General features: G+C 34.4%; 1 protein-coding gene across 12 annotated transcripts in view; it reads left to right on the top strand.

The window, feature by feature from the left end:
• The window catches only part of LOC143225325 (putative protein kinase C delta type homolog), a 53,084-nt gene extending 44,898 nt beyond the window's left edge, over window positions 1-8,186 (top strand). For 7 of the 12 annotated variants that reach the window (XM_076454499.1, XM_076454496.1, XM_076454507.1 and 4 more), the window contains 6 exons: window positions 989-1,080; window positions 1,562-1,624; window positions 3,044-3,182; window positions 3,506-3,694; window positions 4,654-4,794; window positions 4,898-8,186. In XM_076454499.1, coding sequence (XP_076310614.1) covers window positions 989-1,080; window positions 1,562-1,624; window positions 3,044-3,182; window positions 3,506-3,694; window positions 4,654-4,794; window positions 4,898-5,044 — 771 coding nt within the window. In that variant the 3' untranslated portion in view covers window positions 5,045-8,186. Of the gene's footprint in view, window positions 1-988; window positions 1,081-1,561; window positions 1,625-3,043; window positions 3,183-3,505; window positions 3,695-4,653; window positions 4,795-4,878 lie in introns of all 12 variants that reach the window. The other 5 variants (XM_076454502.1, XM_076454503.1, XM_076454508.1 and 2 more) reach the window with 3 other exon arrangements.
• Window positions 8,187-16,857: the final 8,671 nt, after the last annotated feature.

Below are 16,857 nucleotides of genomic sequence, written 5' to 3'. Positions count from 1 at the left end.
ACAATTGAAATTTTAAGCACAGGAGAATTAACCCTCATATCTCGAGTCGTTTTTATACCGCTTATTATCGCAGGGGTCCACATATTTTTGACTGTTGCAACACTCACTGCAACGATTTGAACATAAAAATTCCATGAAATTAATTTACTAAATTTATATGAGAAATGCTCAAGATACCCTGCCAGTAACAGGTGATATTAAATATTATACTGATGGTGTTTTTTATTCATTTTGTGTGTGTGTGATTCACATGTTATTAAGGACGCTATATATGCCACAAAGTCAAGGGCCCAGAAGTAATTCTGTACAAAACAACCTAGTAAATTTTTGTTCAACAGGTGGGGTTAAACTGCTTTATTCGTGACCATTTATTTTTCTAAAAGTAGGACAATATTCTTTACGATTCCATGACAAACAAACTAAAGTTACTCGTAATATTCTAAAGAAATTACAAGAAGGAAAGTCTCTCGTGCCCAGGGTTTAAATGTATTCCCTGAAGTAGCTAAATTAACTTGATAAAATGCTTTGAATAGTTTTTAGTAATATCAAACATATTAGTTCACGTCTAATAATAATAGAACCTATTCTAGGCCTACCAGAGAACTGATGTTTGTTTGAAATTCGTGTCAAGGTACCTCAGTGTTAACTGCACTATTTGACCCTAACCAAGAAGCAAAAGACTAGAGGAATGGCAGCTAGTTGACACCACCCACCACCTTGAGCTACTCTCTTACCAACGAAAACGTTGGGTTGTCTGTCACATTATAACGCCCCCATGGCTGAAAGGGCTAGTATGGTAGGTGATGAGGTTCGAACCTGCGACTATGAATAACCTATAACTATTCGTCTTTATTCTTTTATCACACGAATGCTCGAAGCTGTAAAAGTTAATTGTGTAACCAATGTTTCGTGTTACCGTTTAAACGATGTAGAATTGTGTTGAATGAAGGGTAAACTCGTGAACAGTAACCTCATTTCTGACATGCAGAGCCATCTATTCTTCGTCATGGAGTACCTGAGTGGTGGAGACCTCATGTTTCACATACAACAGTCGGGAAGGTTCGACCAAGAACGAGCAAGGTAGTTTTTCTTTCATCAACGTTGTATTTGTTTATTCTTTTCAATCTAAAACATTAATACCATTCACTTTAATTTCTGTTTTCAGAGTCAATATCCTTTTTAATTTTTGTTTTATGTATTGTTCATCTTTCTCAGTGTTACATTTTTATACTACTTTTTTTTACCACATTTTGTTTAGTTCCCATAATTATTTCTAAGTTTCATTTTGTTTATAGTTGAAACTCTCGTTGTGTTGAAATTATAATTTTGAAGACAACCTCTAAAATATTAATGTTTTTCATCCTTACTTTAGTTACTCATAATTAAAATTATAATTGTGTTATTTCCGAACAGACATTAGAATTGTAATGTATTGTTGCTCAAGCTATTTTTATAAGAATAAAATTAATAATAACTACTTTGTAGCCAGATAATTAAAAACTTTTTCACTTTCTTTTAACTTAAAATAAGTCGAGTTGCTGGTGTTTCTTCTATCTTTCAGGTTTTATGCCGCAGAATTAGTTGTTGCTTTGAAATTTATGCATAAAAGAGGAATTGTATATCGGTAAGTAATTTCTGGTGAAATTAAAAGCCCACACTTGAATAAAATGTGATTTAATTTAGTGAATTGGCAGTGACGGAAAATTTTCGGGCTCAAAAACATCAAATCAAAAACTAATTTCGTAAATCCTCGACAGCAATTAAAAATTCACGTTTTTTTCAATTTAATTAGTTTTTTTAGGCAATGACTTTCTTCAACTTTAAAAGCTGTAAATTTGATTAATTAAAAATTCGCATAGTTTTGTTTATATTATTAGTTTTCAAGCAGTAGTGTGTAATCGAATAACTTTCTTTTTTACTACTGTAAAAGATGTAAATTTCATTTTGAATTTTGTGCAGAGCTAGTCAAGGGCTGTCTGCACAAGCCGCATCTAATTTGGAAGTGATACACTAGAAGGAAGTTGTTGTTGTTGTTTTGAATTAAGCACAAAGCTAGACAATAGGCTATCTGTGCTCTGCCCACCACGGGTATCGAGACCCGGTTTTTAGCGTTGCAAGTCTGCAGACATACCGCTGAGCCACTGGGGGCACACTAGAAGGAAAGCAGTTATTTAACCACCACCCACCGTTAACTTTTGAAATGCCCCCTTTTACCAATGAAAAGTGAGATTAACTCCTTTTAGCCATTAGATCATTATAATGTGACTAACAACGAGACTGGGATATTTAACCCACTGATTGTTAGCTAAGAAATGTCAGGCATTGACAACTATGATAAAAACTTTATAGCACCTTGAAATGTGGAACATCCTAGAAACCATGAATTAAATTCGAGATAATTCTGCAAAATATTAAAATACATATACGATGAGGATATATTGTCCTGGTGACGGAGAGTACCACCGAAACGGTGTTTTAGGACTGTGCGCTGTTGTCATTAAAATATTATGGAATAAGTCATAGTTGTGTGTGTGTCAAAATTTTATCTGTGAATAGGTCTTTTAATACAGGTACTAATGTACTTAAAATGTTTTTAATATAATTGTAAAACAAAGTAAGGAATACGCTAAACAAAGAGTGCTTTAGCTATGTATGGGCCACACAAGATTGTCACGACTGGAAAACTTTTATAATGTTAAAGGATGACAAAGGACCTTATAGTCCATCTTGATCGTCCTAACCTGTAAATTGAACTAAACCCTTAAAAAAAACAAACCCGACCATTATCATTCTGACATTTACCAATAATTCCTCATAAACTATTACATCAACTGTTAGAAAACATTGCATTCGTCTATGTTATTTTTCTTTTTTCTCAGTGTTAAGAAACAATAACAAAAAAAACATTCAAAAAGAAAAAAAACCAAAAACGACAGCGTATTTTCGGATTATTAAAATAATTTGAAAGACACATGATCAGATGCAAACGTTCGATAAATAAAAATGACTTACAGACCCAAATGTTTTCTGTGTTTTAATTTAGAGATCTGAAGTTGGACAACATTCTGCTAGACAGATCGGGTCACATAAAAATCGCGGACTTCGGGATGTGTAAATTTAAAGTGACAGATGAACTGAAAACTTCGACTTTTTGTGGAACTCCTGAATATATAGCACCAGAGGTGGGCTTATACTTTGGAGTACAGAGACAAAAAACTTACATATTATCGATTTATATTCACATGACACATTTGTTTCTACTAGTATGTCTTCTAAGGTCAATATTTTAATTTAATAACAAATTATAAAAATCAGAATTATTTTAAGCATTGCGTCCAAGTTAAAAATAAGTGAGGTTTTACTTGCTGTTATCAAATAATGTTTTCTAACATTAAATATATAGACACTGAAATACTAAAACAGAAATGTAATTTTGAACATTACATTATACCAAACGCGATAAAAAGAAATGAACAATTTTAAATCTCTCCTAATTTTTTTTCAGATTATCTGCGGGAAAAAATATAACCAATCGGTCGACTGGTGGTCGTTTGGTGTACTTCTATACGAAATGCTCATTGGTCAATCACCTTTCAACGGCAGTGACGAAGAGGAAGTCTTTTGGTCTACTTGCAACGAAGAAGCTTATTATCCCCGGTTTATCAGCAAAGAAGCAAAAGATATACTTTCTAAGGTACGTAGTAAAGTTAGGGGTTACGGAACACGCTATATTATTTCGTTACCAACGTACTTTCAGTTTAAATATTAATAATAGAATATTTTTGAGTACCTTAAATGTATTTAAAAAACTTGATAGTTTCATGTTTATACAAATAATTGTAATTCAACTCTGAGTTACGGAACGTTGGACAATGAGTTAATGTCATTTTTTTTATTAATGTTTTAAGCTTCTATTTAAAGGACCAAGAAATTTTCTACCACGACAATTCTTCTCACTAATTTACTTACTTAAAAATTATAATGTTGCTGAGAAAGGGTATTTGTACAATTATGTTTATTTTATTTTAGACTTGGACGTGTTCTAAAACCATTTTTATAGAGAATCATATATGAGGCACTCGACTCGTAATCCGAGAGTCAAGGTTTCGAATCCCTGTCGCACCAAAAGTGCTCGCCCTTTCTGCCCTGGATACGGTCCGTCCTACTGTTCGTTGGTAAAAGAGTAACCCAAGAGAAGGCGGTGGATGGTTGATGACTAGTTGCCCTCCCTCTAGTCTTACGCTGCAAAATTAGGGACAGTTAGCGCAGATAGCCCTAGCCTTGCGCAAAATTCAAAACAAACCAAACCATATATAAGGTGTTGTAATTGTTACAGTTAAGTTGCAAATGAAAACAAAATATTCTGTATTTTAACTGTCTCGTTATTATTTATTATTGGCTGGCAGTGTCAAACAGTTAAAATGAAATTCATAAACAAGAGTAATTTGTGGTAATCATTTATAATTTTACCACGACATACTTAGTTAAACATAAAGTATAAAACAACCTACATTACCAGTGAACTACCTTTCATTGTAGGTTAGTTTAGTTTGACAGTGCTGGGAATTTTAAATAAATTTCTTTCTGAACTGCTGTAGCTAACAAGTTTGTTTGTTTCTTCTGTATATGCTTGAATTTTTTTTTTTTCTTAAGTTACTGGAAAAGAAGCCCCAAAAGAGGTTGGGAATGCCCAACTGCTCAGCAGGAGACATTTGTGATCAGCCGTTCTTCAGAACAATTAACTGGGAGAAAATTGAACATAAAGAACTTGAGCCACCATTTAAGCCTAAGGTGGTAAGTAAAACAGTTATTATTAAATTTATCCAACTGTTCTTGAAATACTAAAGTGTTAATTTATGAAGTTTATTTAAATTACAGGATTTTTTTTTCCCAACAGAAAAGTCCATCTGATTCCAGTAATTTTGACAAATTTTTCACAATGGAGAAAGCAGTTTTAACTCCCGTTGACCTGCAGATTCTAATGTCCATGGATCAGTTACAATTCAAAAATTTCAGCTACACTAACCTTTGCATGATTGACTAAGTCATCTCAAAGATGCGTTAACAAGATCAGATACGTCGATTGACTAGAAGGCAGTGGGCAGTGGAGAAGTATATTAAAGTGTGTATCCAGAACAATCGGCTAACTCTTGCATTACTGGCTAGAACTTAATCTGAACAGATACTGTAATATAAATTAACTCATCAATAATGATCAACTAAGACAGCTGTGTAACTAAGAGTTAGAAAGACAGAAAAATATATGTACAGGATGAGTATCCTGTACTCAAATGACTGGAGTTATGTTATTATTTGTACTCTCAAGATGGCTGGTATGGGTATTAAAACTTCAATTAAAATAAAGTACAAAAGATGACCTAAGAAGGTCGAAATGTTCTGTACTTTATTTTAATTAAAGTTTTAATACCCATACCAGCTGTCTGGAGAATACATTTTTAATTCAAGTTGATTTTTCATCATTACGAATTGCATGTTATTATTTATATTTTCATGTTTAATCGTGCTCTATTTAACAAGGTTGTCAGATATTATTTTGTTGGAAATGGTTCAGAGAAGGATTACTAGAATGGAACCTGGGATGGAGAGGTTATCATACAAGGAAAAGCTGAAATACCTCAAATTGTTTTCTCTTAAGTACCTGATTGAGATGTTAAAGATTGTAAATTGAATTGATACTGTTGATGCATTATCTACTTTTTTTCATTTTTAACAGTGAGAATAGTAGAACTAGAGGACACAAGTATAAATTTTGGCAGGGTAGAAGTCATTTTCAACTAAGTTTCATTTTTATAACAAAGTGGTTGTTCTGTGGAATGGGTTGCCTTTGGATGTTATAGAGGTTAAGTGAAGTTAAGAAAAAGTTTAAGTGTATGAATGAACCACTGGAAGCCTTGTCAAGTGGAGCACAAGACTGAACAAATGTGGCCTAACCAGTGACCTGTACAATGAAAGTATAACTTCTCTAGACTTATATTCAATATTTTTGTAGAAACAACCTAAACTTCTATTTGTCCAACAACTTAAAAACATTACACTGCTTGGATGGCTTTAGACTCATCAACTATTACATCAAGTTCCTTTTCTTTCATGACATTATTAAGGTTATTCCTATTAAAATTACACTTATAATTCAAATTATGGTAACCAACATACATTATCTTGCATTTATTATAATTAAAATTATAATTCTTATTGTTAATTTTAAATTTTCAGATACCCTTTTCTCATTGTTTTTGATGTCCTAATTTTTTGTTTCATTAACTTTCTTGACCTTCTAAATCTTTTGTCATACCAAACAAGTTAAATTTCTTATTTACAATGCTTTTATTTAATTTCATCTCTTATATCTTTAGAAACCAGTTTGGTTTTCTACATGCAGTCATTATTTTCTTTCTACAGAATATATTTACCTTGAATATTTAAAAAGTTATCTTTAAAAGAAATTCAACTTCTAATCAGTGTCTTCAAATAACTCAGCTGCCCAATTCACATAATTCTTGTTCCATCCCTTCACAATTTGATTTTTTGAAGTATGTAACCACAATATAATTATTCCCTATCTCCACATGAAACAAAACATCAAACCTAATACAGCAGTAATCATTTGCACCTAGATGTACACAATTTCTACTTTCTCAATCATTCCTATATTTAAAGTTAATAATAAATATAAAATAGCTTTGTTTCCAGCAGGTTCTTTGAGCAATTAGTGAAAAATATTCATCTCAAACAGTTCCCAAAAACTTTCCTCCTGGTTTGACTCCAACATTTCATAGTCTACATACCTGAAATTAAAATCACCCATATTTATGACTTCATTAACAGCTGAAATCATAATCTTATTGTACAGTTTCTCACTAATTTCATCAGTTTCATCTGGTTGTCTATAACAAGTCCCACAAAAAGTCTTTTCTCTTTACATCCACTAATAGAAACCCAAATTAATTCAATCTCCCTGCTATTATCTTTGATATCCTTAACTTCAACAGGATATAACTCGCATTTTAAATATAAAGCCAATCCTTCCCCTATTTAATACTTTATCCATATTAAATAGCCTGTAACTGTATTTCAAAGAAATTTCTTTTTATCAGAATCATCTACATTTAACCATGTTTTAGTCATTTCCATTATATCAAAATTCTCCATTCCTAGTAATGCTCAGATTCATCTGTTTTATTTCCTATACTTCTAGCAGTACAATAGTACCAATTAAGCCTATCTTTTTAACTACTTCTCTGTTAGTTTCCTATGCTAATTTTGTTTCTGTATTTTATTCTTTTTGTGTTTAGTTTTCCTGTCCTTCACCACTGTCTAGTCTAGTCTAGTCTAAAACTTTCTTTACAGCTGAGTTAATAGTCTTAAACAAGCTAGACCCTATCTTATTTAAATGTAAACCATCCATTCCAAAAACACTTACTTCCACTGAACAGACCCCATGAGCCCAAACAGCCAATATGCTTATTCTTACATACTGACTTAAGCCTAGCATTTTATCCTATTTACCTACTTATTACTTCATTCCCACAGTTAATTCTGGGAAGTATTCCTGACAAATTAAGTTATGTCCTTCTTCTTTAAATACCTTTATTAATCTTTCATACATGTTCATTAGTTCATCCTTCCCTTCACCATTAGCCCCTATGTGCACTAAAAAATTGCATCTCTGCTAACCTCCTTTATTATATCTCCTACTCTGTCAATTATATCCTCCATTTATACCCCTGGGTAACATAATCTGATTCTATTTTCCTTACTTACCTCACAGACTATTCTACTAACATAAATTGTTAAGGGATCACTTATAACTATAACCTCCTTGTCAACCACATCCTTCTCTGACCCTTTTGTTTTCCTTCCCTCCATTTGCTTTTCCTATGCAGGAGCCAAGAGCTGAAATCTGTTGCTGAACAGAGTAGGTTCATTATAACTAAATTCATTACTCACTATTCTTTTAGTACTCTTTCTAACAACCCAACATCAACAACCCAAAAAGATATTTTTTGATTAATAGGTGAAGAGCTGTTGAGTCATTTCAACAGTATAACTTTAAAGATGAAAGATTTTGAGTGTACTATGAAACAATGTTTTAGGAATGTTAAAAGTATAATATAAAATTTTGTGGTGAGAACAGACAAGCATATTAAATAGGTTTATTTGTATGATAACATGGTGATGAGTTGTATTTTAAAATAATTTCTACATTAAATTGTAATCAGTTCTTAAAATGAAGTGCTAAACTTTAATATTTGCTTGTAGGACAGGGGTAAATACATTATTTAATAGTACAAATTAACTGGATGTTAGTGAAGCTGGAAACAGAAGAAGAAATGGAGGTAATAAAACCACCTACAGACCTTGTACAAACTCTTTTTTTAATATATACAGATAAATATAAATAAATCTACATAAAAACATCAGTTGTATTCCATTAAAGTTTTATGAAATTCCTATTCACTTGTTCAACATATGAATGTAGACTGAAAAGAAAAGGACTTTATTTACTGAGCTCAATCTGTAACATACATTAAATACATCAATACATTCTACTACTACAATATTTTCAAGTACTTTTGTAAAAAAACAAAAAAATCAAAGACCACTTTTCAAACACTTTCAAGCTCTTGAAATTAAGAATGGAATTTCAAGGATACATATTCACCTTGTAAAAGTGTATACCAATCTAGAGTTCCAAATAAAACCCACTCATTACACTCAATAAACTGTGAATGCTTAAATCCAATACTAGTCTTAATCAATGTATTTGTAGCCTGGAAATGAATACCTAATACTAAATGTAAATACCAGTATCCTACTGCAAATACTGTTATTGTTAAGCCTAACGATTTAAAATCAAATGTATTAGTTTTTTATTACTATTTTATGTTCACACTAACCTAAGTTTATCTTTAATCCTAAAGAAGGGACAAATAACTAGTCTTTATTCTTTACATACTATTATTTATACAATGTATTTAACCTAATTTATAACCTATCAATAAACTAACTAAACTAATGGATGTAAACTAAAGTCAAAGTGAACAAGATAAAATATGAAAAAACTAATTAGTTTTTATTATCTTCATGAGTAAAAACTGTAGACAAAATAGAATAGAATTTAATAACCCAGCCATCTCATAATTACCAGTTGTAGCTTTTCTTTATCATCCCTTAACAGGGGCATAGATTTTTTACACCCAATGGGGTATAACTTAGATCGAAAAGCTTAAAAGCATGCTTATATTAAAGATGTACATTTTGGCTACTGAAAAAGCCTACATCTAGGCCTAATTATGTAATTTGATTGGTAGGAACACGAGAATCACAAGAACAAACACAATTTGTAGGCCTGTGATGCAATAAAACAATGCAGCAGACCAAACTATAGGGGGGGTGATAGAATGTTGAAGATAATATTTCGCATAAAAACAACATAATTATGGAATTGCTTATTTACCTTTTAAGAAGAACCTTAGATGATATTTTATAAAATGATTGTTTTTCACAACCTGTAACCATTGATAAAGAAAACCAAAAGCTATCCTATGTCCAACAATCTAGTGATTCGTGTTGCAGGTAATGGGAGGATTATGAGAAAATATCGTTCAGAAGTAAAGACAAACTGGATACAATAATCTTAAATATTCAACCTTACAAAAACCATAATTTGTTTGATGTTAAGTATAAAGCTTTTCAATGGGTTATCTGTACTGCACCCACTATGAGTATTTGAAATCAGGAGTTTAGCTTTATAAGTCCTCAGACTTACTGCTGAGGCATTGGAGGGCTCTGAACTTTTACAAAGATATTTATAAAAACATAATCAAAGGGGCAATATAAATCTACCAATGATCCCCATTGGTCTCTTCCATTCAGTCCAGAGGACCTCTTTAACCTTCTGATTGTTCTTTGAGTCAAGAGATTTCCCCATGTTGTAAATGTTGATTTTTGGTTATCAGTTGTGGTATTTATGGGTTCTTCTTTCATTCTCGTTTTGACAAAGAGCTCGGAACTCTATTTAGGACTACTGATGTTGCCTTGAAGCCATACAGTATATCACTGAGAAAAAAGCTAGGATCTGGCTTCTGCCAATGGAGTCTCCTCGGCAGAGATCAATGTTTAAGGAAGAACCAAGAACTGATCAGAGGAGTCACACCCTAACATCATAGTGTCAGACTGAGCAGTCTGCTTCATGTTCAGCAGGTCCCCTGGGCCTCCCAAATTTAAGTTACCCCTGAAGCTGCTGGAGGCTATCATACTTTACTTGCAGAAAATGTTTTATGTGTATGCAATTCAGTCTCAGTTTTGTATAATTTTCTATGCATTCTAAGTTTATTCATTGAATTTCTAATTTAACCATGAATTACACTTTTAATTGTTATTCTTACTTTTGTTTAATTTTATTAGTTGTTGAAATAACTGTTGGTATTCATATAGATAACTACGTGATGGGCTATCTGACCTGTACCCGTTATGGGTGACAAAAATGGAGGTTATGACAAACATCTGAATATGGCTATTTATCAATTAAATTTTTAAAATATAGACCTATGAAAACCTTGAGATAAAGATATTTGCTTATGGGTTACTAAACACACAGTCACATAATAGGCTATCTGTAATTTGCATGACCACAGGTAAAGAAATCCACTATTCATCATTATAATGCCCTAGACTTACCAATGAGTTACTGGAATAGCAGATGTGATAGGGAAGGGGGGGGGGGTTGTAACAGTTAAAATTTGACAAATCTGTATCGTTCTTTAACAAAATAATAATGTATTTTTTATTCAGATAAATATTTTATAAATTTATTTAATGTTGATGTGCTGTGTTCAGTTAACATCTTTGCACATAAAACTTAAGAAGTGATGCAATATACCTGGTTGTTTTGCATTTTTTGGTGAAAAGCAACTATGCTATCTGCACCAAACAACTAGTAAAAACATAAAAGTCCTTAAAATGAAAAAATAATTAGTTCAAAACTAAAGAATGTACAAAAGTCAGATAAAAAAAACAATTAGGTTGAACAGTGCTACCTTTACCAATGACTTTGTCCAACATTAGGGGTAAACTTGTAGAAAAGACGTATCTAAAATAGTTCCACTGCTCGTGGTCATAATGAGGGCACAACAGTAAAGTGTGTACTGTTCCAACTTGAGTGTTTCAAGGGTTGCAAATTAGTGGATCAGACTCGGATAGAAGAAAACAATGAATTAAAACACTTTGGCTAATGCATAGCCACGTCAAGACAACTTCTGATCCTTGCAGGAACAAGAACAGCAGAAGGTTTAATCTGGAAAAGCTTCTTATCACATTGATCACACCAAGTTGACTGCAAACTAGAATGAAATCAGGTCCAGAATACAAGACCGTAGTCCATGTATGGAATAGATACGACTGAGGAAGTACCAGAGCAGATGGACTTAGCTGAAGTGTCAGCAAGGTTGTTCCTTCAATCACAAATGCAGAAAGGTCTCCAGAAAAAAGTGAATAGAAACAGAATATAAAGAAAAATGGGTCAGTTATTTTTTAACATCAATGAGAACAAAATTAGAACTAACATCGAGCAAATCCATGGTCAGTACAGAGTACTGTGTAATTTCTGTGATCTAGGGCAAGAGAAATGACATACAACTCATCAGTGAACAGAGGAACTGTAGAAGGTATCCTGGGAGAAGCCACAACAAACCATGTCACAGCCCACAGAGTCACTTGATTTTGAATCATCCATATAAATGGGAATAGAAAGATGGTTCAAAAGATGTTTAGCAAAGAGAAGACAGTACTTCCAATCTGGAGTATCTGCTTTTCTCAAATGACTCGAAAGGTTACAGGTGGTTATGTTAATAAACCATGGTGGGAAGGGCTAATTACTTGAGACAGCAATGTTATCCAAGGACAGACTCAATTCAGCCAGCTGTATCTGGATATGAAGGCCTAAAAGGAAGAATGGCAGGCCATTTATTCCAAAAGAGCATAGCCCGCTAAGGAAGGAAGACACAACTCCATATAGGATGCTGTGATAACAATGTTTAGAAGCACACTGCAAAGAACAGAGAGAAAAAGGAAGTTCATGTGACTCACTGTACAAACTCTCAACTGAAGTATGAAAAGCCCCAGATGGTGAATGGAGCCCAAGATCTTCAAGGAAGAGACCCTGGTAGAACCATATACCAGAGCCCCATAGACCAGTTTGGATTGAATTAAGGCACAATAGGTCTTTAACATAGATCATCCATCTGCTCCCCAACACAAGGAAAAAAGAACACAGAAGATGTTCATTGCCCTAGTACATTTGAAGTGTAACTATTTTATATGAGAAATTAAAATAAGTTTACAGTTAAAGATAAGACCCAAGAAAACCTTAGGGGCCACTGGAAGAACAATATCACTGAGACAAAGTTCTAGGCCAGGGTGCAGACCCCTTTGGTGGCAAAAATGCATGTAAATGTAGAAGTAGGTTATATAGTGATAGCATTTATCTTGATACTGAAAAGTGTGACACTCAAAGACACAATCCTTATGGATTCCAAGTTCCTGTGTAAAAGAATGGGAAAGAGTCAAAACCACATGAGCTTGGAATAGCTTGTTAAGTAAAAAGAATTGCAAATGAAAGGGCAAATAGCCATGCAACCCTTAGAAACAGAGGTCCCACAAAATTCTGTATCTCCATGTAATATCATAAGCCTTCTAAAGATCGACAAAGAAAGAAACAAGTTGTTCTCTCTTAAGGAAGACTTCCCTGATTGATGTTTCAAGTCAAATAAGGTGGTCTATAGTATTGTTCAGAACCCACATGGGTGGGTGAGAGAAGGTTGTTTGATTCAAGGATTGAAAAAAATTAACATTAATTATCCTTACAGAGACCAGTCAGTCAAAGCAACTGGGTGATAATTTGAAAGAATCTTGGGATCCTTCCCAGGCTTATAAAAAGGTAGGACAAATAGCCTTGCACCAAGCATCAGGAAAAACGTTCTCCTGATCCAGTTTTAAAAACCAGAAAGAGCAAGATAGGCAGGAGAAAGATGGCATAGTGACTCACAGTGAACATAATGAGGTCTGACCAATGTGCTACCAGGCTGATGAAGAGCTAGCTTCAGTTCCACCAGTGCAAAGGGGTGATTACAGTCATAGAGACAATTGGTCTAAAAGGGAAGAGGTGATCGCTCTGCCTAAGACTAAATGGCCAAGAAAGCAAGGGAAGAGACAGAAGTGCTGGAAAGATAAGCAGAGTTCTTGCCACGAGTATCAGCAATGCTTTGTAAATCAGCAACTTTATGGCCATTGGGGAGCAAGGTAGAAAGGGGTTGGGAAGCATACCTCCCACTGGAACTGATAATAGAAGAGGTGCTAGTTTTAAATGTAATCCAAGATTCCTTTTGTGTTTTATGTCTAAACTCCTAGCCATGGGCACAGGCCTACTGAAAAGTAATGCAGTTCAAAAGAGTGGAATACCTGTGAAAGGTATTGCAAGCCCATTTCTAAGCCTTGTGTGTCTGCTGACAGGCTGAAAACCACCATGAATGAGGAAACTTGGGGAAATGTGTTGAGGCTTTAGGCATTGTATCACCAGCTGCTTGAACAATGCAGTTATTTCTTCCATGCAATCATTAATAAATGGTTGATTAATGACAGCAGGATCAAGATTTGAGAAAGAGGGACAGTCAGCCTAGCCCAACTTTCCCTGTGGCACTTCTGTTAGGTAGCATTGGCCACAGCCATTCTCCCTCAAAACTACAGAAAAATGATCACTGCCCTATGGGTCACTGTCAACTCTGCAAGAGAAATGAGAGAAAACTAAACTGGAACAGATAGATAGATCAAAAGTGGTAAACGATTATCTAGCTGCATAAAATAAGTAAAAGAACCAGTACTGAAGAGAGAAAGGTCATGATCTAAGAGCACATGTTTCATGGAATGACCCCTCTGATCAATATCAGCACCAGCCCAGAGGGGTTAAAGTCTCTGTAGATTATAAAGGGATACAGCAATTGTTCTAATGATTGTAAGACTTTTCTGGAGACAGGTAGAGAAACCAAACAGTGATGGTATAACCCAAGGAAGCATAGATATAGGTATAGAGATGCCCAGACAGAGTGAGCACATGCTGGTCAACCAATACTGCTACCCCTCTGTACATTCATCCATCATGCAACCTGTCATCCAGTATAGAGAAAACTGAAAAGTGACTGTATCAGCAGGTTCCAGGAATGTTTCCTGTAAGGAAAGACACATAGGATAATAGGAATCAATCAAAGCCATAATATCATCCAGATTAGAAAGGAAACCTCAGTTCCATTACACAAAAGTGACCCCTTTTACTTAAGTGGAGGAGAACTGGGGAGAGAATCCTTCTATTTACAGTTTTCCCATTTCTCTTTATTAAAAGGAGGTCTCTCAACCTTCATGGATCCTCCCTTAGATCTAGTGGGCAGGTATCTGTTAGAAGACATAGATTCCAGTGAGAGAGGGCATGAACAAATAATTGTTCTGCATCTCAGGGCTGAAGAAGCTGGACCTGAGCAGACACCAGTAGTTGGGGCTGAAAGAAAACCTGGGTAGAGACTGGAAGGAATGGTAGGGACAGAAATGGGAGTAGACATTGACTTGTCAACTCAATTATCTACTGAGGTCAAAGGACTCTGATGAGGTACAAAAAGCACTGTATACTTGCTGTAGTAGAGGTATGTAGTTCAGCATCATATATGTCCAAGATGGAGTAAGGCACAATAACTTTTGAGCCTCCAGATAAGAAATGTTATTAACAGTTTTTAAATGCTATATCTCTTCCTTCTCCACCTACTTAGGACAAGAATAAAAGTAAGAAAGGACAACTGATGCAGTGAGGGTCCAGTTGACACTCATACACATCCTGGTCTTTGCCACCACAATGAGCACATCTCAAAGAACCACAATGAGATGTCTTTGAATATCCAAACTGCTAACACTAGAAATACTGAAGAGAGTTAGGAATATAAAGTCACACCCTACAGTTCAGATAACCTGCCTTAACAAAGGGAGGTGGATGTGATGATGAAAACATCAAAATAAAAACATTAGTAGGCAGCATAATTCTGTCGTTGTGAGTGGAGATATAATATATAGTATAAACACTTTGGCTGAAGAAACCAGCAAGAATCTCCAACTCAGGGATCTTCTTAAAATAAATCACTCCTCAGTAAAAATGCAAAGTAGCATGGGAAGTAAAATCAATGGTATTTTCCCAGTCGCTTTTGAATTCAGGAGGAGTTCATTGTGTGTTGGTGTAGATGTTTTCACCACAATGTCCCCAGAAAGTAGCTTCTTCACTGACTTGGGAGAGTCAGTAAGCCCCTCTAACCCTTTCTGAATAAATAAAAAAAAGGGAAACATTTGCCCTCAAGGTTTGCTTGACAAAGAAAGTGTTATGAGAAAATGAGGTACAAATATGGAATGTTGTGGAGACTACCATTCAGAGTCTACTAGATGTAGTTGCTGGCATATGAACTGTTTTATTATTATTTCATTTTTATTAGGATTTGCAGGATCCATAATATAAGGAGACAAATTCAGTGCCCACTGACTCCACCCACCATAGCCCTAGGAGGGGATGCACTACAATTTCAAACAAGGACACTGCAGCAACACCAGGGTTTTGTGAACACTATACCCAGACAACAGCATTAGACACTATGTTCACAACACCTGTTGAGAACGTTCAACACTAGTACTTGGTAACCCTAGCCCAAGTGGACCAGCCGAATGACCCTGAAGGGGCCACTCCAAGGCACCTTTCTACAGAAATTCAAGGCCAAAGTGGTGTGTTAGGGTTGGACCCCTCAACCATCAGGATCCTCTCCTCCCTTTCATGGGTCGCCATGCACAGCAAATGTGTCAGTGGACGTTTAGATCCCAGAGGAGGTAAATTGAAAGTACAAAACCTTCTCAGGGACATCCTCTCACTACATAAGGAATCCACCTCATGGTAGGTGCAAAATAATCTCCACTTAAATGTGTAATAAAAATTTATCAACATAAGTAACCTATGGTTATGACCTTAGTCTGACCAGATGTGCAATTTAACATAATTTCTTTACAAATGCATCAAGTAAAGTAGCATTTCCCTTTATTCTAGCATTCAACAGACTTTTGAGTTTAATTCTTGTAAAGAAATAGGTCTGATTGCCAAACAGAGAAGTGAGATCCAATGTGTACTGGAGAATAGTAAAGAATATACTTCAGATTATTTGTGTTCAAACTAAATTGAAAGAAATTACTGAAATTTCAAAAACTGAATATTAACAAGGAAAGATCTAACAAATGGTATAATCTTACACAACATGTTTTATGCAAAAGAGAGTAAGAACATAGAAAAATATGAAATGAAAAGAAGAAATGCACACCATTGATGAAATGGTAATTTTACATTATTTAATACACACATTAAAATAGGAAAAAGAAATATTAATTAATATACCATACATATTAAGTAAAAGAGTTATTTATATTTGTACCATAAGCTAGAACCTTGTGCTCAATACCTCTGTTGGATAAATGGTTGCTGGTCTGATCATGGATTAGCCATCATCGAAATTAAAATTACCATATTCCCTTGTCATAATATTAAAATGCCATGATCCAGTAGAAAAGAAATAGAGGTTAAGTCTATAAACACAAACAAACTATCCATTGTAGCTTTAACTATGAGTAACAAATAACATATCACATCCTCTTTGAACTCCTTTAATATCTAAACTTAGAACAAGCCAAGTGAAAGTTCACATTTCAGTGAATCATAACTGCATCTGTACTGAAAGAATACAAAGAAAGTATTCAATTGATGCATTTGCTTAT

Source organism: Tachypleus tridentatus, chromosome 9 (genome assembly GCF_004210375.1).
Source record: "Tachypleus tridentatus isolate NWPU-2018 chromosome 9, ASM421037v1, whole genome shotgun sequence".
Lineage (NCBI taxonomy): Eukaryota > Metazoa > Arthropoda > Merostomata > Xiphosura > Limulidae > Tachypleus > Tachypleus tridentatus.
The sequence above is the reverse complement of the archived record's forward strand: the minus strand, read 5'-3'. Positions and strand labels throughout refer to the sequence as shown.